Source organism: Nerophis lumbriciformis, linkage group LG20 (genome assembly GCF_033978685.3).
Source record: "Nerophis lumbriciformis linkage group LG20, RoL_Nlum_v2.1, whole genome shotgun sequence".
Classification (NCBI taxonomy): Eukaryota; Metazoa; Chordata; class Actinopteri; order Syngnathiformes; family Syngnathidae; genus Nerophis; species Nerophis lumbriciformis.
Genome location: NC_084567.2, coordinates 32,395,001 through 32,421,743, shown reverse-complemented (window position 1 = coordinate 32,421,743; position 26,743 = coordinate 32,395,001). Strand labels below are relative to the sequence as shown.

The 26,743-nt window shown below is 39.1% G+C and overlaps 1 protein-coding gene across 5 annotated transcripts in view; it reads left to right on the top strand.

The window, feature by feature from the left end:
* The window catches only part of tcf4 (transcription factor 4), a 563,422-nt gene that overhangs the window by 510,714 nt on the left and 25,965 nt on the right, over positions 1 to 26,743 (top strand). For all 5 annotated transcript variants that reach the window (XM_061980823.2, XM_072915343.1, XM_061980825.2 and 2 more), the window contains 2 exons: positions 5,152 to 5,231; positions 9,027 to 9,236. In XM_061980823.2, coding sequence (XP_061836807.2) covers positions 5,152 to 5,231; positions 9,027 to 9,236 — 290 coding nt within the window. The remainder of the gene's footprint in view (positions 1 to 5,151; positions 5,232 to 9,026; positions 9,237 to 26,743) is intronic.

Here is a 26,743-nt window from a genome sequence, read left to right as displayed (position 1 = left end):
AAACCGACGAAAACGACACGACAGCCAGCGACACGGGAGAAAGCGAGGACGAATTTGGCGATCGCCTTCTAACCAACGATTGGTATGTGTTTGTTTGGCATTAAAGGAAACTAACAACTATGAACTAGGTTTACAGCATATGAAATACATTTGGCAACAACATGCACTTTGAGAGTGCAGACAGCCCAATTTTCATCAATTAATATATTCTGTAGACATACCCTCATCCGCTATCTTTTCCTGAAAGCTGATCTGTCCAGTTTTGGAGTTGATGTCAGCAGGCCAGGGAAGCTAGGGTCGATAGGGGGTTTAGCTCGCTCGTCTGCGGGAACAAACTGCCGCCATTGCTTGCCGTGCTACCGAGGTCCTTTGTCCCTGAATTGCTCACACACTCCGGCAGATTCAATGGGGGTCTGGCGGCAGATTTCTTTGACTTTATCGTTGGAAATGCATCTGCTTTGAGTGTCGCAGGATATCCACACATTCTTGCCATCTCTGTCGTAGCATGGCTTTCGTCGGTAAAGTGTGCGGAACAAACGTCCAATTTCTTGCCACTTTCGCATCTTTGGGCCACTGGTGCAACTTGAATGCGTCCCTGTTCGTGTTGTTACACCCTCCGACAACACACCGACGAGGCATGATGTCTCCAAGGTACGGAAAACAGTCGAAAAAACGGAAAATAACGGAGCTGATTTGATTCGGTGTTTGAGAAAATGGCGGATTGCTTCCCGTTGTGATGTCATCGCTCCGAGGTCGAATATTAGAAAGGCGTTTAATTCGCCAAAATTCACCCATTTAGAGTTCGGAAATCAGTTCAAAAAATATATGGTCTTTTTTCTGCAATATCAAGGTATATATTGACGCTTACATAGGTCTGGTGATAATGTTCCCCTTTAAGGTCAATACGGTAATTGGAGTGGTCCCTTCAAATGAATTATTGAGCCGCTCGAATCAAAGAATAATGCTCTCTTATGAGATGCTCTTGAAGCGTGTCATCTCTCAAAGGCTCGTGCTCATGTAAATCCAACAAATGACTCTGGCCTCGCTCTACTAGCTAATGAGACCTGTCAATTTAGACACAACCCTTCAGAGCAAAACACACACTTACACGAGAAGCCGACTGGAGACCACAAAGCTTGTTTGTCTAGCTGAGGACCGATGCTAATCAGCCACTTGTGCTCTTTTCAAAGACACAAATCTGATATTTGCATTTCTGTTCGGAAATATGAGTGGATTTGTCTTTTATGTCCAAGCGTGACAAGTGGACCTCATGAGAGACCCTTTGAGTGTAAAGATGTTTTGTCTGTTGCTTTGACACAAGCCTTTTTTTGTCTTCTTTGGAGCACCACCATGATTGATTGTTTTAAAGTTTTTCTTTTGATTTCCTTATCAGATCAATATTGCGCCAAAATGACTTTTCGCAGACATGACTCCATCGAGCTGCAAATTTTGATGTCGATAAAGGCAGTCAACCATGAATTTCGATGTTTGCTTAAGCCAGGGATGTCAAACTGGTTTTCACTGAGGGCCACATCACAGTTATGGCTGCCATCAGAGGGCCCGCTTGTAACAGCGAATAATGCATACATTTGCCTCTGGATTTCATTATTCATTATATAAATTGTTTTAAGTACAAACCCCGTTTCCATATGAGTTGGGAAATTGTGTTAGATGTAAATATAAACGGAATACAATGATTTGCAAATCATTTTCAACCCATATTCAGTTGAATATGCTACAAAGACAACATATTTGATGTTCAAACTCATAAACATTTTTTTTTTTTTGCAAATAATCATCAACTTTAGAATTTGATGCCAGCAATACGTGACAAAGAAGTTGGGAAAGGTGGCAATAAATACTGATAAAGTTGAGGAATGCTCATCAAACACTTATTTGGAACATCCCACAGGTGAACAGGCAAATTGGGAACAGGTGGGTGCCATGATTGGGTATAAAAGTAGATTCCATGAAATGCTCAGTCATTCACAAACAAGGATGGGGCGAGGGTCACCGCTTTGTCAACAAATGCGTGAGCAAATTGTTGAACAGTTTAAGAAAAACCTTTCTCAACCAGCTATTGCAAGGAATTTAGGGATTTCACCATCTACGGTCCGTAATATCATCAAAGGGTTCAGAGAATCTGGAGAAATCACTGCACGTAAGCAGCTAAGCCCGTGACCTTCGATCCCTCAGGCTGTACTGCATCAACAAGCGACATCAGTGTGTAAAGGATATCACCACATGGGCTCAGGAATACTTCAGAAACCCGCTGTCAGTAACTACAGTTGGTCGCAACATCTGTAAGTGCAAGTTAAAACTCTCCTATGCAAGGCGAAAACCATTTATCAACAACACCCAGGAAACGGCGTCGGCTTCGCTGGGCCTGAGCTCATCTAAGATGGACTGATACAAAATGGAAAAGTGTTCTGTGGTCTGGCGAGTCCACATTTCAAATTGTTTTTGGAAACTGTGGACGTCGTGTCCTCCGGACCAAAGAGGAAAAGAACCATCCGGATTGTTATAGGCGCAAAGTTCAAAAGCCAGCATCTGTGATGGTATGGGGGTGTATTAGTGCCCAAGACATGGGTAACTTACACATCTGTGAAGGCGCCATTAATGCTGAAAGGTACATACAGGTTTTGGAGCAACATATGTTGCCATCCAAGCAACGTTACCATGGACGCCCCTGCTTATTTCAGCAAGACAATGCCAAGCCACGTGTTACATCAACGTGGCTTCATAGTAAAAGAGTGCAGGTACTAGACTGGCCTGCCTGTAGTCCAGACCTGTCTCCCATTGAAAATGTGTGGTGCATTATGAAGCCTAAAATACCACAACGGAGACCCCCGGACTGTTGAACAACTTAAGCTGTACATCAAGCAAGAATGGGAAAGAATTCCACCTGAGAAGCTTAAAAAATGTGTCTCCTCAGTTCCCAAACGTTTACTGAGTGTTGTTAAAAGGAAAGGCCATGTAACACAGTGGTGAACATGCTCTTTCCCAACTACTTTAGCACGTGTTGCAGCCATGAAATTCTAAGTTAATTATTATTTGCAAAAAAACAAAAAAAAAGTTTATGAGTTTGAACATCAAATATCTTGTCTTTGTAGTGCATTCAATTGAATATGGGTTGAAAAGGATTTGCAAATCATTGTATTCCGTTTATATTTACATCTAACACAATTTCCCAACTCATATGGAAACGGGGTTTGTAATACAAGAACAATACTATACAAACAACAACAAGAAAAACTCCTGTACACTAACAATACAATAGTAATAATAGATTTTATTTGTAAAAAAGCACTTTACATTGAGTAAAGAACCTCAACGTGCTACAGTGTACTAAAAAAATAAAGTAAAAAAATAAAAAGATAAATAAAAATAAAATATGAACAGCCAAATAGCTAAAACTAGTATGCATATATCTATAAAAAGGCTTTTTTTTTTAACAAGAAGGGTTTTTAAGCCTTTTTTAAAAGCATCCACAGTCTGTGGTGCCACTGTTACTATGACACAAGACAAGACGAGACAAAACATACACACATATTGTGAATGGAAAAACAGTACAAGTTATTTTTTTATTCCGGCAACTTCGCTGCCAGTTTTTCTACCGTAAAAACAAATGTACCGTCTTTCCATTTACAGTAACACACCGTTAAAAACAAGATTTTACAGTCGAAAACTGGCAGCTCAGTCAACAGAATTTTAACGCAAAACGATGGTAGTTTTTTTTTAATTTACAAAGAACACCATAAAATGTATTGTCATTTTTATTAATTTGATGGGTAGTCTGCTGTAAAATCATAAGTTAAGCAGATATTTAAGTGCCATTATTTATTTTTATTTGGACAAAACATTTATGGAAAGTATGATTATATACTGCAATAATGGATACTATTAAAGTTGAAAAGGTATGCAATTTCAAGCAATACATATATTTTTTCTGTCAAATTGAAAAAAATTCAATTACATTTAGTGAGAAAATATTGAATACTTTTCCAGGTGTTTGCGGGCCAGGTAAAATTATTTCGCGGGCTAGATCTGGCTTTGAGTTTGACACCTAGGGCAGGGGTCGTCAACCCGCGGCTCTAGAGCCACATGCGGCTCTTTCGTGCCGTCCTAGTGGCTCTCTGGAGCTTTTTCAAAAATGTATGAAAAATGGAAAAAGATGAAGCGAAAAAAATATTTTTTTTGTTTTAATATGGTTTCTGTAGGAGGACAAACATGACACAAACCTCCCTAATTGTTAGAAATCACACTGTTTATATTAAACATGCTTCACTGATTCAAGTATTTGGCGAGCGCCGTTTTGTCCTACTAATTTTGGCGGTCCTTGAACTCACCGTAGTTTGTTTACATGGAACATTTCTCCGACTTTCTAGGACGTGTTTTATGCCACTTCTTTTTCTGTCTCATTTTGTCCACCAAACTTTTAACGGTGTGCGTGAATGCACAAAGGTGAGTTTTGTTGATGTTATTGACTTGTGTGGAGTGCTAATCGGACATATTTGGTCACTGCATGACTGCAAGCTAATCAATGCTAACATGCTATTTAGGCTAGCTATATGTACATATTGCATCATTATGCCTCATTTGTAGGTATATTTGAGCTCATTTAGTTTCCTTTAAGTCCTCTTAATTCAACATATATCTCATGACACACTATCTGTATGTAATATGGCTTTTAATTTTTTGTTTTTGTATTTTTGGTCCAATATGGCTCTTTCAACATTTTGGGTTGCCGACCCCTGACATTTTTTTAGCATTAAAAAGAACATGGTGTACAAGGACTCGATGAGTTGGTTGACATAAGCGAGAAAGACTTAAATAGGTTTCTTTTGAAGAAGACACACCTCCTTAATGCAAACATTTAGTAATCAACAGAATGCGTCATAAATATTGTGTGCTTTTTTTTTATACACATTTTGATCAACATTTACTGATTAATAATAAATGATGAGTTTTGCATATACTGTGTATTTTTCTGCTGTTCAGTCTCATCCAGTTCAATTGTTCTCTTCAACATTTAAGATTTCTTTGCTCTGTATATTTTAGTTCTTCCATACTTGCAACATTGTCCGGCCATCTTGCACAACTGTCTCCACATCCCTCAAATTAATTTCTGCCTTGTTCTTTCTCTCCTAGCTGCCAGTTCAGCTGCCTGGTCCAGGAATGGCGGACAGGGACCGTCGTCACCAAACTATGAAGCTCCACTACACTCGCTGGTATGCGCACCCACACCTTCGCAAAGTATCTAAAATACAGATGAGGTGTATTTTTTTTAATCTCGACTTAATATTTGTTTGTATGTTTGCCGTTTTTCCTTCCAACAGTAAAAACTCAGATTAGGGATTTAGTTTATTTACCGTATTTTTCGAACTATAAGTCGCAGTTTTTTTCATAGTTCATAGTGCGATTTATATATGTTTTTTTCCTTCTTTATTATGCATTTTCGGCAGGTGCGACTTATACTCCGGTGCGCAACCAACCTTGAGACCTCCAATTTCGGGAGGTGGGGGGTGGGGGCGTGGTTAAGAGGGGAGGAGTATATTTACAGCTAGAATTCACCAAGTCAAGTATTGCATATATATATATATATATATATATATATATATATATATATATATGTATGTAACAAATACTTGACTTTCAGTGAATTCTAGCTATATATATATATTTATTTTATTATATATATATATATATATATATATATATATAAATAAATAAGAGAAATACTTGATTGAATTTCAGTGTTCATTTATTTACACATATACACACACATAACACTCATCTACTCATTGTTGAGTTAAGGGTTGAATTGTCCATCCTTGTTCTATTCTCTGTCACTATTTTTCTAACCATGCTGAACACCCTCTATGATAATGCATTCTGCTTCGTCTCGTTGTTGTGTGCGCAGTTGTGCACTGCACTCTCTAAAGGCGTAGATGTTATTGTCACCTACTCAGTGGCCTAGTGGTTAGAGTGTCCGCCCTGAGATCGGTAGGTTGTGAGTTCAAATCCCGGCCGAGTCATACCAAAGACTATAAAAATGGGACCCATTACCTCCCTGCTTGGCACTCAGCATCAAGGGTTGGAATTGGGGGTTAAATCACCAAAATGATTCCCGGGCGCGGCCACCGCTGCTGCCCACTGCTCCCCTCACCTCCCAGGGGGTGATCAAGGGTGATGGGTCGAATGCAGAGAATAATCTCGCCACACCTAGTGTGTGTGTGACAATCATTGGTACTTTAACTTTAACTTTTAACTTTATATGCATGCACAGTAGATGGCAGTATTGTCCTGTTTAAGAGTGTCACAACATTGCTGTTTACAGCAGACAAACTGCTTTACGGTAGACGAAAACGTGACTGCTGTTGTTGTGTGTTGTTGCCGCGCTGGGAGGACATTAATGAAACTGCCTAACAATAAACCCACATAAGAAACCAAGAACTCGCCCTCGATCATTCTACAGTTATAACGTGATTGGGCAGCCACGCTGTTTATATTGTGGGAAAGCGGATGTGAAAACAGGCTGTCGACACGTCACTCAGGTCTGCCTGAATTTCGGGAGTCTCCCGGAAAATCCGGGAGGGTTGGCAAGTATGCCGGTGCGACTTATACTCCGAAAAATACGGTAAATGTGACAATATATATAAATGTAAATGAGTGAGATTATAGCCAATCGCTTATTGTCCCCTGGTAAATTGATGTTAAAATGAAGACAAACATTCAAAACCCTACAGATTCATAATGTTAAAAATGTCAATTTTCAAGATTTAGGTGCCGAAGGTGCTGCTGTCGACACTCACTGACACACATTTACCTCGTATACTTCACTAATATATCAAACAATTTATAAAATACATATTGAAAATATATATTTCCATTTTATACCAGTAGCCAATCGACTATGATTACAAGTTTGGCTTCTGAGCAGCCAATTTTTCCAAGCCTTATTAAATACTGCTTGTGTTTCTAGTTCCTGAGACACACTCGATAAAAAAATTAGAGTTTCCTAAATACACTTTTTCTAAACGACACCAAAACAGTTCACTCTGGAGAAGGACATAGTTGTCCTGTTGGCCATCCTCTTTACAAAGTCTTTGAGAGGAGGTTGTGCTACAGTCGGTCGTTCATAATTTTATATACAAGAACAGAATCTGCATACAGTATTTTTCGGATTATAAGGCGCACTTAAAATCCTTTCATTTTCTCAAAACTCGACAGTGCGCCTTATAACCCGGTGCGCCTAATGTACGGAATAATTTTGGTTGCGCTTACTGACCTCAAAGCTATTTTATTTGGTACATGGCAGTCACACATAAGAGATACGTGTAGACTGCAATATGACTCAAGTAAACAACACCAACATTTTATATGTTTCATTGAAAATATAGAACATTACACACAGCGCTCAAAAATCCATTAAAATGTTTTAGTACGACTTTGGTAAGCTATGAAGCCGCACCGCTTGATGGATTGTACTGTGCTTCAACATACGAGTATTATCGTGTGTTTATAAGGTAAGACATATTATCTGGCGTTATGTTTCGCAATATTATGCAAAAGGGACCTTCTGGTACCTGCTGATCTGTATTTGGGATCTGCATAAGTCCTTAATATTTGCGCGTGTCCGCCTCTGTAGTCCTTGCTGATGCCGTAGCCGATAAGCTTCTTCTTTTTCTCTACCTTCTTGTTATGGGACATTCATCCTCCGCTGTTGCCATTTCTAATATAAAGTAGTGTAAAGTTCTTACTTATATCTGTCAGTAAACTCGCCACGAAAGCGCTAAAACATACCGGTGTAGTGAGTTTACATTATTCACCCAAGGAACTTTAGTTATTAGAGAGTTCTGGTGGGACGGTTTTTCACGGGACACATTTTCGGCGTTGTTATTGAACTAGTGAGCCACTTATCATTACACCATCATTACACCATGTACCAAATAAAATTGCTTCGAGGTCGGTAAGCACAACCAAAATTATTCCGTACATTAGGCGCACCGGGTTATAAGGCGCACTGTCGATTTTTTAGAAAATTAAAAGATTTTAAGTGTGCCTTATTGTCCGTAAAATACGGTAATTATACTAATAAAACAAGTGTTGCTTTTGCGTTCCTTAATTCTTTGGTTACTTTGTTTCTGAGTAAAGTGAATAATTGTCAGATGTATGTGGTTTTGTATCTTAGAGCTTGTTTGAGAGCCTAGTCTTGTTGTTTCATTAGTGACTATATTGCATACTTGCCAACCTTGAGACCTCCGAATTCGGGAGATGGGGGGGAGAGGGTTGATGTGGGCGGGGTTAGGGGGTTTGGTGGTAGCGGGGGTATATATTGTAGTGTCCCGGAAGAGTTAGGGCTGCAAGGGGTTCTGGGTATTTGTTCTGTTGTGTTACGGTGCGGATGTTCTCCCGAAATGTGTTTGTCATTCTTGTTTGGTGTGGGTTCACAGTGTGGCGCATATTTGTAACAGTGTTAAAGTTGTTTATACGGCCACCATCAGTGTGACCTGTATGGCTGTTGACCAACTATGCCTTGCATTACCTTGTGAGTATGTGTAAAGGCGCATATATTAACTGACTGGACTGACACGCTGTTTGTACGGAGGAAAATCGGACACTAAAGGCAGTGCCTTTAAGGCAAGCCCCCAATATTAATGTCCGGGTGGAAATCGGGAGAAATGTTGCCCCGGGAGATTTTCAGGACGGGCACTAAAATTCGGGAGTCTCCTGGGAAAATCGGGAGGGTTGGCAAGTATGCTATATTGTACTATTTAACCAGGGGAGATGGTCCTGCTTTCTTGGCATTATTTTAAAATGTTTCATAAAGTGTTTCTTGAATCACAGATACGAAGGCCTCACAACTTCCATCTGCAGTTTTATCCAATTTTTTTCCACCTATCACAATTCTTTTGAAAGTGCCTTTTTTAGTCAGTCAATAGTAGTCCTCAGCTGTTTTTAGAAGTTTATTAAGCAAGTGGGATTGAATGACGGTATTAAATTCATCTTTTCGACACTTGCAGCAGAGTCGCATCGAGGACCGCCTGGAGCGCTTGGACGACGCCATCCACGTACTACGAAGCCATGCTGTGGGACCATCAACTGGCATGACCAGTGGGCACAGTGACATGCACGGCCTCATCGGGGCTACACATACGCACAACGGCTCCATGAGTTCTCTGGGAAGTGGCTACGGAAGTGGACTGCTATCGGGCAACAGACACTCCCTCATGGTAGGACCTGCTTGTCTATATGTGGATCAGCGTTATTATGACATATGCAGTTTTGGTCATAGTTCTTTGATGAAAATGGATTTTAGTTTTAGTCATAATATTAGTCGACGACATTCGTCAACATTCGACGACAAGAAAACAGTTGACTAAAATTACACAAATTTTAATCGACTAAAATACCAAGTCCTGCACCATATGGACATGGCTGGAATCAAGCATTTTTTGAAACGTTAAATAATATTTGACTAAATAGGTCATATGAAGAAACAAACTAGTTTGTGTATGACCACACTGAGTGTGCACAATTGGCGTCTATGTATATATATATATATATATATATATATATATATATATATATATATATATGTGTGTGTATACCGGTATGTGTATATACGTGTATAGATGTATAGCCGAGGTTTCTGTGGTTTATCCGTTAGACAGTGCTCAATACCAAGGTAAAGCGGAATATTCGTTTGGTCAGGAAAAACATGGAGGCAATTGCATCCCTACAAGCCTGTTTCGCAGGTTTTCCCTGCTCTTCAGGGGATTTTATTGAAGCGTCTGTGCTTGTTACATATATATGTACATAAATATGTATATGTATATATATATATGTATGTGTGTATATATATATATATATATATGTATATGTGTATATATATGTATGTATATATATATATATATATATATGTATGTATATGTATGTATATGTATATATATATATATATATATATCCTTTTTTTTTTTAATATGTAACAACCACATATATATGTAACAAGCACAGACGCTTCAATAAAATCCCCTGAAGAGCAGGGAAAACCTGCGAAACAGGCTTGTAGGGATGCAATAGCCTCTATATATATGTTGTTACATATATATATCTATATATATATATATGTATATATATATGTATATGTATATATATATGTATATGTATATATATATGTATATGTGTATATATATATGTATGTGTATATGTATGTATGTATATATATATATATATGTATGTATATGTATATATATATATATATATATATATATAAATATATATATATATTTTTTTTAATATGTAACAACCACATATATATGTAACAAGCACAGACGCTTCAATAAAATCCCCTGAAGAGCAGGGAAAACCTGCGAAACAGGCTTGTAGGGATGTAATAGCCTCTATATATATGTTATTACATATATATATCTATATATATATATATGTATATGTATGTATATATATATGTATATGTATATATATATATATATTTATGTATATGTGTATACATATGTATATGTGTATACATATGTATGTATATATATATATATATATATATGTATGTATATATATATATATATATATATATATATATATTTTTTTTTTTATTTTTTTTTTTTTTTAATATGTTACAACCACATATATATGTAACAAGCACAGACGCTTCAATAAAATCCCCTGAAGATCAGGGAAAACCTGCGAAACAGGCTTGTAGGGATGCAATAGCCTCTATATATACATTGTTACATATATATATATATATATATATATCTATATATATATATAGATATATATATGTAACAACCACAGACGCTTCAATAATATATATATACACCACTAAAAGTACACACAATGTTATAGTTTGCACAAGCTATTTAGCACTTATCTGAAATCTCAGCAGATCAGGCCCTTAGTCACACGAAGTCGCACGCAAAATGCAGTACTGCATGTTGTATTCAACACGCCTAAAACCGTGAATGTTTACGGTGGACAGAAGGCGAAGGGACAAACTTGAAATAACTGCAGCTAAGGAGAAACCCGTAGCAGTAGAAAGTAGTACATGGAAGAAGACGTGGGTTGATATCGAGCTTGTCATTTTTGGTTAAGCGCATCAAGAGTAATAGATTTGTGACAGTACTACACAGTGTGCAGGGTATACCGCACATATTGAAGTATACGGACAGAAATATTCTATTTGAGACTTGAAAAATATCTGTGGTAGAGCTGCGTGTGTCACCTGCATCACGGTACTACGTCAATGACTCAGACAACACGTTTTCTTCTCACCTAAGTTGTTATCGGAGCTGGTGGGCACGTTGTTGTTATGTGCTTCATGTTTCAAATGTGTGTTCAAGTTTAAAATGATTACAACATTAAATTACAGAGTCGCACCCAAACACCTGGTGTACTCATTACCGATCCCTATGTGGGATCATCAGAGCAGGACTTTAGGTGGGGTTTTGGAGAACCCAGCATTGCATATTTTCTGCATTGTTGTCACGGCAGGATGTAGCCATGATGACCTCCTTTCTCTCACTGCTTGATTGAAACATAATCACAGGAACTGAATCACATGCAGCTTGCTTGCGTTGGACAAATGTTGCTGTTTATTTTGTTCAATGGTGACATAAGTCGTTAATATCATCCTGCAAGATAAATTAAAGATAAATAAACAGTAACTACAAACAGTAATATTAAAATTCAATACTCAGGACACATTTTACCTCGTTACATCGTGAATTCGAAAGCAAACGTGTAAAGAAAATCTGAATTTTTACGTTTTTAGACTTCAAAAAAAATAAAAATATTTATAGGTACGTTCTTATCAGTTGTTCTGATCATACAGGGAGCGGATCGCCACAATCAGGCAGTCCGATACTCCATACTCTCTGAGCACTCTCCACAGGACTTCCCGAGGGACACGGTCGAATGCCTTCTCCAAGTCCACCAAACACAAGTAGACTGGTTGGGCAAACTCCCATGCACCCTCAAGGACCCTGCAGAGAGTGTAGAGCTGGTCCACAGTTCCATGACCAGGGCAAAAACCGCACTGCTCCTCCTGAATCCGAAGTTCGACTATCCGACGTAGGCTTAGGAGTTTGATCCCACGATAATTGGAACACCACCTTCGGTTCCCCTTTTATCCACCACCGCAGTCTGCCAATCCAGGGGCATCCCCCCAATGTCCAAGCAATGCTGCAGAGTCTTGTCAACCAAGACAGTCCCACAGCATCCAGAGCCTTAAGGAAGTCCGAGCGGCTCTCATCCACCCCTCGGACCCTGCCACCAAGGAGCTTCTTAACTACCTTGGCAACCTCAGCACCAGAAATAGGAGAGCCCACCACGAATTCCCCAGGCACTGCTTCCTCATTGGAAAATGTGAAGGTGGGATTGAGGAGGTCTTTGAAGTATTCCTGCCATCCATCCACAACATCCCCAGTCGACGTCAGCAGCACACCGTCCCCACTGTACACGGTTTTGACAGTGCACTGCTTCCCCCTCCTAAGGCGGCGGATGGTGGTCCAGAATCGCTTTCAAGCCGTCCGGAAGTCGTTCTCTAGGGCTTCTCCGAACTCTTCCCATGTCCGAGTTTTTGCCTCTTGGCCTGTCGGTAGCTGTCCGCTGCCAAAAGGACCTGATAGGACTCTGTGGGATTACCGCCACAGCGGGCACTGACCACCTTGCAGCCACAGTTCCGATCGGCTGCCTCGACATTAGAAGCACGGAACATGGTCCATTCAGACTCAATATCCAGCACCTCACTTGTAACATGTTCGAAATTGTCCTGGAGGTCGGAAATGAAACTCTCTCTGACAGGAGACTCTGCCAGACATTCCCAGCAGACCCTCACTATACGTTTGGGCCTGCCAGGTCTTTCCGGCATCCTCTCCCTCCATCAAAGCCGACCCACCACCAGGTGTTGATCAGTTGAAAGCTCCGCCCCTCTCTTCATCGTAGTGTCCAAGTCCCATGATACAACCACAAAGTTGATCATGGAACTCCGGCCTAGGAAGTCCTGGTGCCAAGTGCACATATGGACACCCTTACGATTGAACATGGACTATCTGTGACGAGCACAAAAGTCCAATAACAAAACACCATTCTGGTTCAGATCAGGACGACCGTTTCTCCCAATCACGCCTCTCCTGGTTTCCCTGTCGCTGCCAACGTGAGCGTTGAAGTCCCCCAGTAGAACAAGGGAATCGCCAGAGGGAGCACACTCCAGTACTCCTTCTAGGGTACTCTGAACTGCTGTTTGGTGCGTAAGCACTAATAACGGTCAGGACCAGTCCCAACACCCGGAGACGGAGGGAAGCTACCCTACTGGGTTAAACTCCAACATGCAGGCTCTGAGCCGCGGGGCAACAAGTATTGCCACCCCGGCCCGTCGCCACTCACTGCTGCCAACGCCATAACAAAAAAAGAGTCCAGTCCCTATCAAGAGGACTGGTTCCGGAGCCCTTGCTGTGCGTCGAAGTGAGACTGACCAGGTCCAGCCGGAACTTCTCTACCTCGCGCACCAGCTCAGGCTTCTTCCCCCCCAGCGAGGTGACGTTCTACATCCAAAGAGCTAACTTATGTAGCCGAGGACCCGACTTCTATGCCCCATCCTATGGATGGTGAGCCCATTGAAGGGGGGATTCTCGTTGCCTCTTCGGGCTTTGCCCGGCTGGGCCCCATAGGGGTAGGCCTGGCCACAAGGCGCTCGCCATCGAGCCCCACCTCAAGGCCTGGCTCCACAGGGGGGGTCCTGGTGACCCGTGTCCGGGCGAGGGAAACCTTGGTCCTCAATGTGTTGTATGGCTGCTTTTTGTCATGGGAGACCCTACCAGGGGCCATAACATACACTATATTGCCAAAAGTATTTGGCCACCTGCCTTGACTCACATATGAACTTGAAGTGCCATCCCATTCTTAACCTATAGGGTTCAATTTGATGTCGGTCCACCTTTTGCAGCTATTACAGCTTCAACTCCTCTGGGAAGGCTGTCCACAAGGACAGGACATATGAATTTTCCACCATTCTTCCAAAAGCGAATTGGTGAGGTCACACACTGATGTTGGTCGAGAAGGCCTGGCTCTCAGTCTCCGTTCTAATTCATCCCAAAGGTATTCTATCGGGTTCAGGTAGGCCAGTCAAGTTCATCCACACCAGACTCTGTCATCCATGTCTTTATGGACCTTGCTTTGTGCACTGGTGCACGGTCATGTTGGAAGAGGAAGGGGCCCGCTTCAAACTGTTCTCACAAGGTTGGGAGCATGGAATTGTCCAAAATGTTTTGGTATCCTGGAGCATTCAAAGTTCCTTTCACTGGAACTAAGGGGCCAACCCCACACCATAATAATTGCTCCTCCACCAAATTTCACACTCCTACTTTGTAGAACTGGCTACAAAGTAAACAAAAACAGAATGCTGGACGACAGCAAAGACTTACTGTGGAGCAAAGACGGCGTCCACAAAGTTGACTTTGGAATATTTAGGAGCGAGGAAATTTCACGACTGGATTTGTTGCACATCCTATGACAGTTCCACGCTGGAAATCACTGAGTGGCCCATTCTTTCACAAATGTTTGTAGAAACAGTCTCCATGCCTAAGTGCTGGATTTTATACAACTCTGGCCGGGCCAAGTGATTAGGACACCTGATTCTCATCATTTGGATGTGTGGCCAAAAACCTTTGGCAATATAGTGTAGCTCCTAGGATCATTGGAACACTCAAAGTAGCAATGTTCAAAATGTAGGAGAAATACATTCGAAAGGGTGTACTTGCAGTCTGTATTATCATTACATCAGTGGTTAGTTTAGTAAATATTGGCGATAATATCGTTATTGAGTTTTTACTTGTACATATTTTATGTGCATTTGTGTTTCCATCATCCTGTCGAGATGTGCTCAGTTCTCTCTCTCAGTGTTACATGCGCACACACACACACACATGCATGCACACACACACACACACACACGCACACAGCTGTATGTAGTTTAGTTGTGTTTGGGACAGACGCCTGCAGACTGAGGTCATTACTCTGGGAAAACAGGTGGCAGACTGATGTGGGTGAAGAAAAGAGAGACTCGCATGTTAGCCGTGAATGCAACATACAGTATAAACAGACTTGCAATACAATCATTTGGAATTGAACATTTCCTTTCAAATCCCAGTAGAATGGAAGTAAATAGCAGATGTAGTACTCTGCGTCGTTGTTTTTTTAGATGTGTTCTTAAAAGTTTGCACTGGTTTCGTGACACGTTGTTAAACCGGACAATCGCTTCCATATGTGCTCTTATCTCATTGTCCTCCCAAAATGAAAGCACATGTGAGATGTTAGTAAGTACTAGGGCATCAAGGGCCCCAACCTTTGGCCTTTAGAATTAGGCTATTTATAAAAAATTGAATAATAATCATACTAGAAAAGAAAAATACTTTAATTTACACAGAAAATCTCATTTATCTGATTATTGTCGTGCTATTAGTCTCAAAAGCTCACACTAGCCCAGTGTTTTTCAACCACAGTCTGGTGTGCCGTGGGAGATTATCTAATTTCACCTATTTGGGTTAAAAATATTTTTGCAAACCAGTAATTATAGTCTGCAAATGATGTGTTGTTGTTGAGTGTCGGTGCTGTCTAGAGCTCGGCAGTGTAACCGTGTAATACTCTTCCATATCAGTAGGTAGCTAATTGCTTTGTAGATGTCGGAAACAGCGGGTGGCAGGGTGCAGGTAAAAAGGTGTCTAATGCTTAAACCAAAAATAAACAAAAGGTGAGTGCCCCTCAGAAAAGGCATTGAAGCTTAGGGAAGGCTATGCAGAACGAAACTAACACCGAACTGGCTACAAAGTAAACAAAAACAGAATGCTGGACGACAGCAAAGACTTACTGTGGAGCAAAGACGGCGTCCACAATGTACATTACCGAACATGACATGACAATCAGCAATGTCCTCACAAAGAAGGATAAAAACAACTGAAATAGTCTTGATTGCTAAAACAAAGTAGATGCGGGGAATATCGCTCAAAGGAAGACATGAAACTGCTACAGGAAAATACCACAAAAAGAGAAACAGCCACCAACATAGGAGCGCAAGACAAGAACTAAAAGACTACACACAGGAAAACAGCAACACAACTCGAAATAAGTCAGGGTGTGATGCGACAGGTGGTGTCACATCTTATCTTTATCTTTGAGACAAGAGCTATGTTGATGCATGCTTGGTTATGCTTTAAAGTCGTATCCAACAATTGCGACAACGACTTTTTTTTACTGTCGACTGAGTTTCTTTTTTTTTTAATGATTTCTGCTGGTGGTGTGCCTCTGGATTTTATCAACGCAAAAAATGTGCCTTGGCTCAAAAAAGGTGGAAAAACACTGCACTAGCCAACATATTAAATTATGATTAATAGCAAAAATAACCATAATTACCAAATGGAAGGATTTTGTTTTCCTGGCAGAGGTTGGTATTTATTACTCACTCCTAATCAAAGCAAATACAACAGCATGAATATTCAATATTAACATATATTGAATATAAAAATATGTTTTGTGTGTGTGGAGGAAGAGAGATGGATAGAGATATAACTCGCGTGTTTCCACCAAAATTATGAGCACCTTTTGTAAAAGCACTTAAAGTAGGGGTCGGGAACCTTTTTGGCTGAGAGAGCCATGAAAGCCAAATATTTTAAAATGTATTTCCGTGAGAGCCATATAATATTTTTTTAACACTGAATGTAACTAAATGCGTGCATTTTTTAGTAAGACCAGCATTTTTAGAGTATAATAAGTCTCTTATTATTTTTTAATAACATTGTTATTCTGAAGCTAACCAATAATAAATAAAATACTTCTTACCATTAACGCGACTTCTTGAACAGGTGCGGTAGAAAACGGAAATTTTGACACTGTGACTACCAGCGTAATTAGGTAGATAGGTAGGTCTTTATTGTTATTGCAGAAGTACAACAAAACGTTGTTTTGCTTGATTAGACAAACAAACCGTGTACGGGGTCACAGAACAGCTATAGGAAAAAAAACTCAAGAGCAAAGCACATATACGTATTACAACATACAACTCGAGACTTGCAACAGAGGGGAGGGAGTGGGGGCTACGGTGGCAGGCTGCAGCTCATCAGGCACTGCCCAGCCGTCCATCACCCCTAAGGGATTCGCGTCAAGGGCGTTGGATGAATTATTCACTACTTATCGTGTTAAGCAATGTCAGCTAAGATTTATCTGAGAGCCAGATGCAGTCATCAAAAGAGCCACATCTGGCTGGAGAGCCATAGGTTCCCTACCCCGGACTTCAAGGAATGCCCTTTGTTCATGTGTTTGGTGGCGCACATGCAAACATAGCAGGAGATTTGAAGCCTGAGTCCGCGTTACGGAATTTTAATCACTACTACGTGTATACAGTAGTTTTAATCCAGAGACATAACTTAAACAACAGAGCAACAATATTGGCAACAATAAATGCAAAATGTGTAAAACGAAAATTAGCATCTCCTGCTTGGCCGTCTAAACAACGTATGTTACTTTTACGATGTTGATGCAGAGTTTCGTGTTAATTCAGTTCAGTTTGGAGTCCTTTGCATAGTCACGCCCGGTCATTCACATCTGGTCCGTGAGAATATTCATGCCGTGTTCTAGGCTGTTCCACAGGCAGAAGGACACATTCAAGTGTTTAAAGTATAGTACCTTATGTTAGACTTTGGCTCTCATTGAAGTTACATTTATTGGGCTGAGGGCATCCTGTAACCAGGTCCTTTTTTTTACGTTAGCTCTGTAGCTAAACTGGTTTAACAGACCCTGTTTAGATAGATAGATAGATAGATAGATAGATAGATAAGTAGGTCTGTATTGTCATTGCACAAGTAGAACAAAACTTTGTTTTCAGCACAAACCCGTTCAAGATTAGACAAAACAGTGTACAGGATTACAGAACAGGAACGCTGATGGTTCGCCACAAGGCGCCCCGTAAAAGATGGGAAAAAGGTAAAACGCTGGGGAAGGATGAGTAAAGAAATACAATCTAGACTGGGCTCCGAAGGGGGCCCAGTCTGGAGTGGGAAAAAACCTCCATAGCAAAGCACATATACATATTACAACGTACAACTCGAGAAATCTAGCAACAGAGGGAAGGGAGTGCGAGGTCATGATGGTTGGGCCGCAGCTCTCAGGCGCTGACCATCCATTCATCATCCCTATGGGATTTGCTTCGAGGGCGTTGGGTTGGGGGGTGGGGTGTGTATGTGTGGCGTATATTTTTGTGGATGCAAGTTTGTGTGTAAGCCCGTAGTGTGTCTGTTCCGTGGCCTTGATGTTTGTGGAGAGGTCTGTGCACTTCCTCGCATAGTTACTGTCAGGCTCTAACACCGATGACATCTATTAAACAGACAAGAAGCAAGGAATTAAACAGAGACAGGATTCAATTTGGCTCAATGAGGAGAAACGCGTAGACACTGTACCCTTGCACAGTGTCGTCCCACGCTCTGACGAAAGGTTGCACGCCTCCTCTTTTATTTCGACTTTCCCTGATTACATGGCAACAGCTGTTTCTAAAGGAAGGGAGGTCGTAAACAGCTGTTGCCCTCGGTCGCAAAACAGTTCAAAGAAAAGATGCCTGGAGCTTGTAGATCTCGGGTCAAGACAAAATCTTCCTGTGGATTACAATAGATCAAAGAAACCGACGCCTTCATGTCGCTTCCCATCGTACACATTGGACTTTTACAAGCCTTCTGCTTGGTAAGATCAAAGACAGCTTTTGTCCTTTCGCCGGGAACTCATGGAAACACAAAAGTTTTGTGATAACTTAGATACAATTATTACAAAACCCAAAACCAGTGAAGTTGGCACGTTGTGTAAATGGTAAATAAAAACAGAATACAATGATTTGCAAATCCTTGTCAACTTATATTCAATTAAATAGACTGCAAAGACAAGATATTTAATGTTCAAACTGAGAAACATTTTTTTTTGCAAATAATCATTAACTTAGAATGAAATGGCAGCAACACATTACAAAAAAGTTGGCACAGGGGCATTTTTACCACTGTGTTACATGGCCTTTCCTTTTAACAACACTCAGTAAACGTTTGGGAACTGAGGAGACCAATTTTTTAAGCTTTTCACATGGAATTCTTTCCCATTCTTGCTTGATGTACAGCTTAAGTTGTTCAACAGTCCGGAGTCTCTGTTGTGGTATTTTAGGCTTCATAATGCGCCACACATTTTCAATGACAGACAGGTCTGGACTAGAGGCAGGCCAGTCTAGTACCCACTTTCTTTTACTATGAAGCCACGCTGTTGTAACACGTTGTGACATTGCTGGGTTTACGAGCAGAGGAGCATGTTCGGCAGCGCACAATCACAGTGTACTTACAAGCAGACACAGTGTGTAGACAGAAAAGGGAGAACGGACGCATTTTGGCTTAAAAACTAAAGATAAAGGTGAAGTTATAACACTGAAACGCCCACAGGTAGAAGTACTTTAAAACATGGCTAGCTAGCTAACGGCTATTGTCCATCCACAGTCTGCAGTGTTTTAGCTACTTCTAAATCACTAATCCTCGTCTCCATGGCGACAAATAAAGTACATTTCTTACAAGTATCATCCCTGCAGGACGAGGAATAGCTAAACATGCTTCACTACACACCATAGCTCACCGGCGTCAAAATGTAAACAAACACCATTGGTGGATCTACACCTGACATCCACTGTAATGATACCAAGTACAGGAGCATATCTAGTCGATACTACTATGATTACATCAATATTTTTTAGCATCACAAAATACATATATATATTTTTTTTGTATTTATATTATGTTTATAAACTCAGGAAATATGTCTCTGGACACATGAGGACTTTGAATATGACCAATGTATGATCCTGTAACTACTTGGTATCGGATCGATACCCAAGTTTGTGGTATCATCCAAAACTAATGCATAGTATCCAAACAACAGAAGAATAAGTGATTATTACATTTTAACAGAAGTGTAGATAGAAAATGTTGAAAGAGAAAGTAAGCCGATATTAACAGTAAATTAACAAGTTATAATCATTAATTTTCTGCCACTTGTCCTTAATAATGTTGACAAAATAATAGAATGGAAAATGACACAATATGTTACTGCATACATCAGCAGCTAAATTAGGAGCTTTTGTTTGCTTACTTACTAACAAAATACAAATTATCTCGTATGTTCACTATTTTATTTAAGGACAAAATTGCAATAAGAAACAGATATTTTTGTTAAAATAAAGCCAATAATACCATTTTTTGTGGTCCCCTCTATTTAGAAAAGTACCGAAATACATTTTGGTACCGGTACCAAAATATTGGTATCGGTACAACCATAATCCAGAGTAAGAAATTAGAAATCCTTAGTCTCCCCTAAAGAGGTTTTTGAAGCACTGTGACCACTGCTGTGTGGTAGCACCACCCCTAGGGCAAATGTTGATCATTTCAAGAGTTGGCAGCTGAGATAGGCTCCAGCACTCCCCGCGACCCCGAAAGGGACAAGCGGTAGAAATAGGATGGATGGACGGATGGTATTAAATACAAATATCAAAAAAACAAGAGTTGTCAAACTGATTTTATTTTATTTTATTTTAATTTTATTATTATTTAATTTTATTATTTATTTTGTTTTACAGACACACTTCTCTCTTTCTCTCTGAGTGTGCATATCATGGACTAATGTCCTTTCTCCTGTGTAATCAGCACACCCGCTCGCTCATTCCCAACACACACACACACACACACACACACACACACACACACACACACACACACACACACACACACACACACACACACACACACACACACACACACACACACACACACACACACACACACACAGATAACCAATACAGTAGTTGGCAGTTCTTGCCACATTGTTGTTTGTTGTACCACAAACACATTATTGCATTTCCCACTTTCATATCCTTCATGACTGCCATTGTGTGTTTTTAGCCTCTTTAATTGTTCTTGACCCTTCCTCAGAAAAGCACCATGGGCAATTTGGGAAGTGAGTTTCCTTCATTGGCTCGAAGTCAAAAGGCTATATATTATATGATCATTCATGTTTGTTTTAGATATCATTTAAAATATATTTATAAGTGTACGTTTGTAATATTTTTCCAGAAAATAATAGTGGTAGTGTGGGTAAATATTCTCATTCATCAGGTCATTGAATCCATCGCGACTGGGCTTTGTCTTAGAAGACGTTAGAAGACTAGGGTGTGCAACGACTGTTGTTGTGCTGGCAGAGGTGTCTCTTCAATGCATCTTAACAGCTTTTGCACCACAATAGAGCGAAACCATTCTTGTCGGAGCATGTCCCCTTTCTGTAAAGGCTAAATAGTTTGGGTCCAGCACCAAGTTGTCAGACTAGATGGTCTACGATCATGAAAATGATCAGAGGCCTAAACATCTTCTCAGACAAACTGAACAGTCCAGTTGCTATTGATTAAATTGCAAGGTTTCCCCAAATTGTAATTGATCGTGGAGGCCCACCACGGCAAAATAAAAGCCGCCACACCTTCTTTTTTATGTGGAAAAAAAATACAGTAATATAATGAATGAAAGTGTGTGTGTGTGTATATATATATATATATATATATATATATGTATATATATATATATATATATATATATACATATATATATGGACAAGCGGTAGAAAATGGATGGATGGATATATATATAACTTGTAAATACATAAATATTATATATATATATATATATATATATATATATATATATATATATATATATATATATATATATGTATTTACAAGTTATATATATATGTATAACTTATAAATATAACTTATAAACATGTATATAAATATATACAGTTATCTATTGGTCTATATGTATGTGTGTGTATATATATTGCCATCCATACATCTATTTTTATATATATATATATATATATATATATATATATATATATATATATATATATATATATATATATATATTAAGGCTGCAGCTAACAACTAATTTGATAATCGATTAATCTGTCGATTATTACTTCGATTAATCGATTAATAATCGGATAAAAGAGACAAACTACATTTATATCCTTTCCAGTATTTTACTGGGGGAAAAAACAGCATACTGGCACCATACTTATTTTGATTATGGTTTCTCAGCTGTTTGTAAATGTTGCAGTTTATAAATAAAGGTTTATAAAAAATTAAAAAATAGATCCAACGAATCGATGACTAAATTAATCACCAACTATTTTTATAATCGATTTTAATCGATTAGTTGTTGCAGCCCTAATATATATACATATTTATTAATATATACATATGTATTAATAAATATGTATAGCCTATTATTTGCACAGTTTTGACTAGTGAGGCACCAAAAATGTGTCTGCCGTAAAAATACTGATGTTATGATGACATAAGCCCGGAATTCTAGTTAAACTCACTTAAATTATGACCAATGTATGATCCTGTAACTACTTGGTATGGGATTGATACCTAAGCTTGTGGTATCATCCATAAGTAATGTAAAGCATCCAAACAACAGAAGAATAAGTGATTATTACATTTTAACAGAAGGGTAGATAGAACGTGCTAAAAGAGAAAGTAAGCAGATATTAACAGTAAATGAACAAGTAGATTAATAATTAATTATCTACCACTTGTCCTCAATCATTTTGACAAAATAATATAATGGAAAATGACACAATATCAGCAGCTAAATTAGGAGCCTTTGTTTGTTTACTTACTACTAAAAGACAAGTTGTCTTGTATGTTCACTATTTCATTTAAGGACAAACTTGCAATAAGAAACATATGTTTAATGTACCCTAAGATTTTTTGTTAAAATACAGCCAATAATGCAATTTTTGTGGTCCCCTTTATTTACAAAAGTACCGAAAAGTCTCTAAATACATTTTGGTACTGGTACCAAAATATTGGTATCGGGACAACATTATATTGACCACGCCCCCACCACCGCAGGCATGTTGGCTATCTGGGGGGGGTAACCCTGAATGCCTTAAGAATACAATGACCTGATGAAGGATTATGTGTAGTTGTCAGGCTTAAAGTACTTATGATCCAGTACTTAATACATGATATGGGCTATTTTGGATTTGGCAAGGTTTATTTTTGACTTGCAGACTGTCTACAGGAAGTTTGAATCATACTTCTATTCTGATCTGAGTGCGTGAGCGGGCTCAGAATGAACTGTTTGCGTGGCCCAGGCAGCACATCACAGGGCTCGTACGGGTGCTTAAAAACCTCGAAAATGCTTGGATTTTAATGTTGTGTTTTCAAGGTTTGAAAAATGCTTGAATTTTGGGTGAAGTGCTTGGAAATGCTTGGAAACGTTCATCATATTTCTCGGCATTCTGACTCAATAGGCTAATTCTAAAATGGAAAACAAATAAAATAAGTTTCCTTAAAAATAAAAGCTCCATCTGTTGGCTTTGCACGAGCCCTTACATTAGGTTGTTGTCATGTATATACGGCTCTGTGTCGCCCCCAAGAGGACAGTGGTGCATCGGTCCATCATGCCGGGAGGTTGTCGTGTTAATGAACATTGGATGGAAAATGACAAATACAAACTTTGGATAAAACGTGGACCAAATCCACGTGTAGCCTGCTGCAAAGTATGCAAAAAAGAAATCCAACATGATTCGATGTATGTTTTGCTCTGTTATTTTGGTTATCTACTTAACTTGTTTGACTACCTCAGATAAAGCAAACAAGTTAAATGTTGTCGTTTTGGTTAATTGCGTTAAAATGGTTACATTATTGGACTTGTTTGTACTGAGAAGGTCATGTAATGTATAATTTGTAACCTTTTTCACAACTTAGAGCTGAGTTAATATGATTGATTTTGTCGTTTTTACACAACATGGTTGTATACATTTCTTACTCTATTATTTTCGTTGTCTACTTAACTTGTCTGGCTACTTTAGTGAAAGCAAAAAAAAGTTAACTTTTGTCTTTTTGTTAATTTCTTGCTATAGCCACAGTTATGAGGCTAGATATGCTTAATGAAAGGTGACTGAGGTGTCACAATATTTTCCTTTATTATCCTTATATTAATGTGGAACAGTTTTGTTAAAAAATGAGTGAAATTGACATTTTGAGGGTGCGTGTATTTATATCACATTATGCAGTTTACAAGTACAAATACGGTGTGAATTAGAGATGTTCGATAATGGCTTTTTTTGCCGATAACCGATATTCCAAAATTGTCCAACTCTTAATTACCGATTCCGATATCAACCGATACATACAGTCGTGGAATTAACACATTATTATGCCTAATTTTGTTGTGATGCCCCGCTGGATGCATTAAACAATGTAACAAGGTTTTCCAAAATAAATCAACTCCAGTTATGGAACAAAAATGCCAACAAAATGCCATCTTATTGAAGTCACAAAGTGCATTATTTTTTTTAACATGCCTCAAAACAGCAGCTTGGAATTTGGGACATGCTCTCCCCGGGAGAGTATGAGGAGGTGGGGTTGGGGGGGGGTGTATATTGTAGCGTCCCGGAAGAGTTAGTGCTGCAAGGGGTTCTGGGTATTTGTTCTTTTGTCTTTATGTTGTGTTACGGTGCGGATGTTCTCCCGAAATGGGTTTGTCATTCTTGTTTGGTGTGGGTTCACAGTGTGGCGCATATTTGTAACAGTGTTAAAGTTGTTTATACGGCCACCCTCAGTGTGACCTGTATGGCTGTTGAACAAGTATGCCTTGCATCCACTTATGTGTGAAAAGCCGAAGATGTTATGTGACTGGGCCGGCACGCAAAGGCAGTGCCTTTAAGGTTTATTGGCGCTCTGTACTTCTCCCTACGTCCGTGTACACAGCGGCGTTTTAAAAAGTCAAACATTTTACTTTTTGAAACCGATACCGATAATTTCCGATATTACATTTTAAAGCATTTATCGGCCGATAATATCGTCAGTCCGATATTATCGGACATCTCTAGTGTGAATCAATCCGTGCGGTAAGTAAGAAAGAACAAGAAATTTTAAAAACAACACAAATGGAGACACGTTTGCAAACACCAATGACGTTGAATAGTCTTCGGAAACACTGCTTCATTTTCTATGCCCCATTCAGTTAATGATAACTGTTGCTTCAATGTTAGACTTAGGTTTTAGCAGATTTTCTCCGTATTTTTCCTACAGACAGCATTTGGTGACCGCAAACAACAAGGCTACACTGCAAAAAGTCGGTGTTCAAAAACAAGACAAATAATACAAAAATGAGGGGTATTTTACTTGAACTAAGCAAAATTATCTGCCAATAGAACAAGAAAATTTGGCTTGTCAAGACTTTTCAAAACAAGTAAAATTAGCTAACCTCAATGAACCCCAAAATACCTTAAAATAAGTATTTTTTCACTAATAACAAGTGCACTTTTCTTGATAGAAAAAACAAATATGAGACCTTTTTTCTCAATATGTTGAAAAATTTTCTTAAATGAAGTAAATGCTAGTGCCATTATCTTGACATAATGATATGCACTCGGCATTATATTTCTTGAAACCAGCAAACTTATACTAAAAACTCATTTATTGTTCTTAATGGAAAGGCAACAAGGCAACCACTTGTTACTCTCGGGGTCTCCTAGCCGCTCAGGCAAATCATATGGTCTAAAATTGCATTTTCCCATGGATAACATGACATCATCACGCCAAGTGCGTGCTCTTTCAGTCAATTAGTGCGCAAGGAAAGAAAAAAAAAAAAAATATATATATATATATATATTTACAGCCCGGCCCTCGGCCGAATTTTTTTTAACTGTAATTTTAAAGAATTTATCTGAATGTGCATGAACTATTTCTGTTCAAACTAGTTATAAATGTCACATGTTAAATGTTTAAATATTAACTGTCAGTTTACGGTACTGTGCCAACTGTACTACTACCGTATTTTCCGCACTATAAAGCACACCTAAAAACCTCCAATTTTCTCAAAAGCTGACAGTGCGCCTTATAATCCGGTGCGCCTTATATATGGACCAATATTGAGCCACAACAGGTCTCGCAACTACGGGATACATAACTTAACCCCAGCCTCTCCTGTAGCGTCTATTCTGTGTGCCTTGTAATGCGGTGCGCCTTATATAATAACAATAATAATAATAATAATAACTGGGATTTATGTAGCGCTTTTCTAAGTACCCAAAGCCGCTTTACATGTAGAACCCATCATTCATTCACACCTGGTGGTGGTAAGCTACTTTCATAGCCACAGCTGCCCTGGGGTAGACTGATGAACATATGAACAAAGTTTTAAAATAGGCCATTCATTGAAGGTGCGCCTTATAATCTGGTGCGCCTTATAGTGCGGAAAATACGGTATATGAGTACGTATGTTCTACTGTTTCATTGAAAATAAAACAGCAAAGTCCATTTGGCCGTCATCTGTTTTAATTATGAGACACAATTGTGTCAAAGTCATGATTTTTTATTTCACGCTTGAAATAAGAAATTTTTACTTTGAAAAAGCAGTTTTATACTTGTGAGTGTTGATGACACAGCTTTGCAACAGTTGATATTCTAGTTTCAAGCATGTTTTACTCAATATAGGTCATCAAATCTCAGCTACAAGCTATAATATCTTACTGAGATCATTTAGGACCAAAACACTTAAAACAAGTAAAACACTCTAACATAAAATCTGCTTAGTGAGAAGAATTATCATATCAGACTGAAAATAAGCAAATATCACCCTTATTTGAG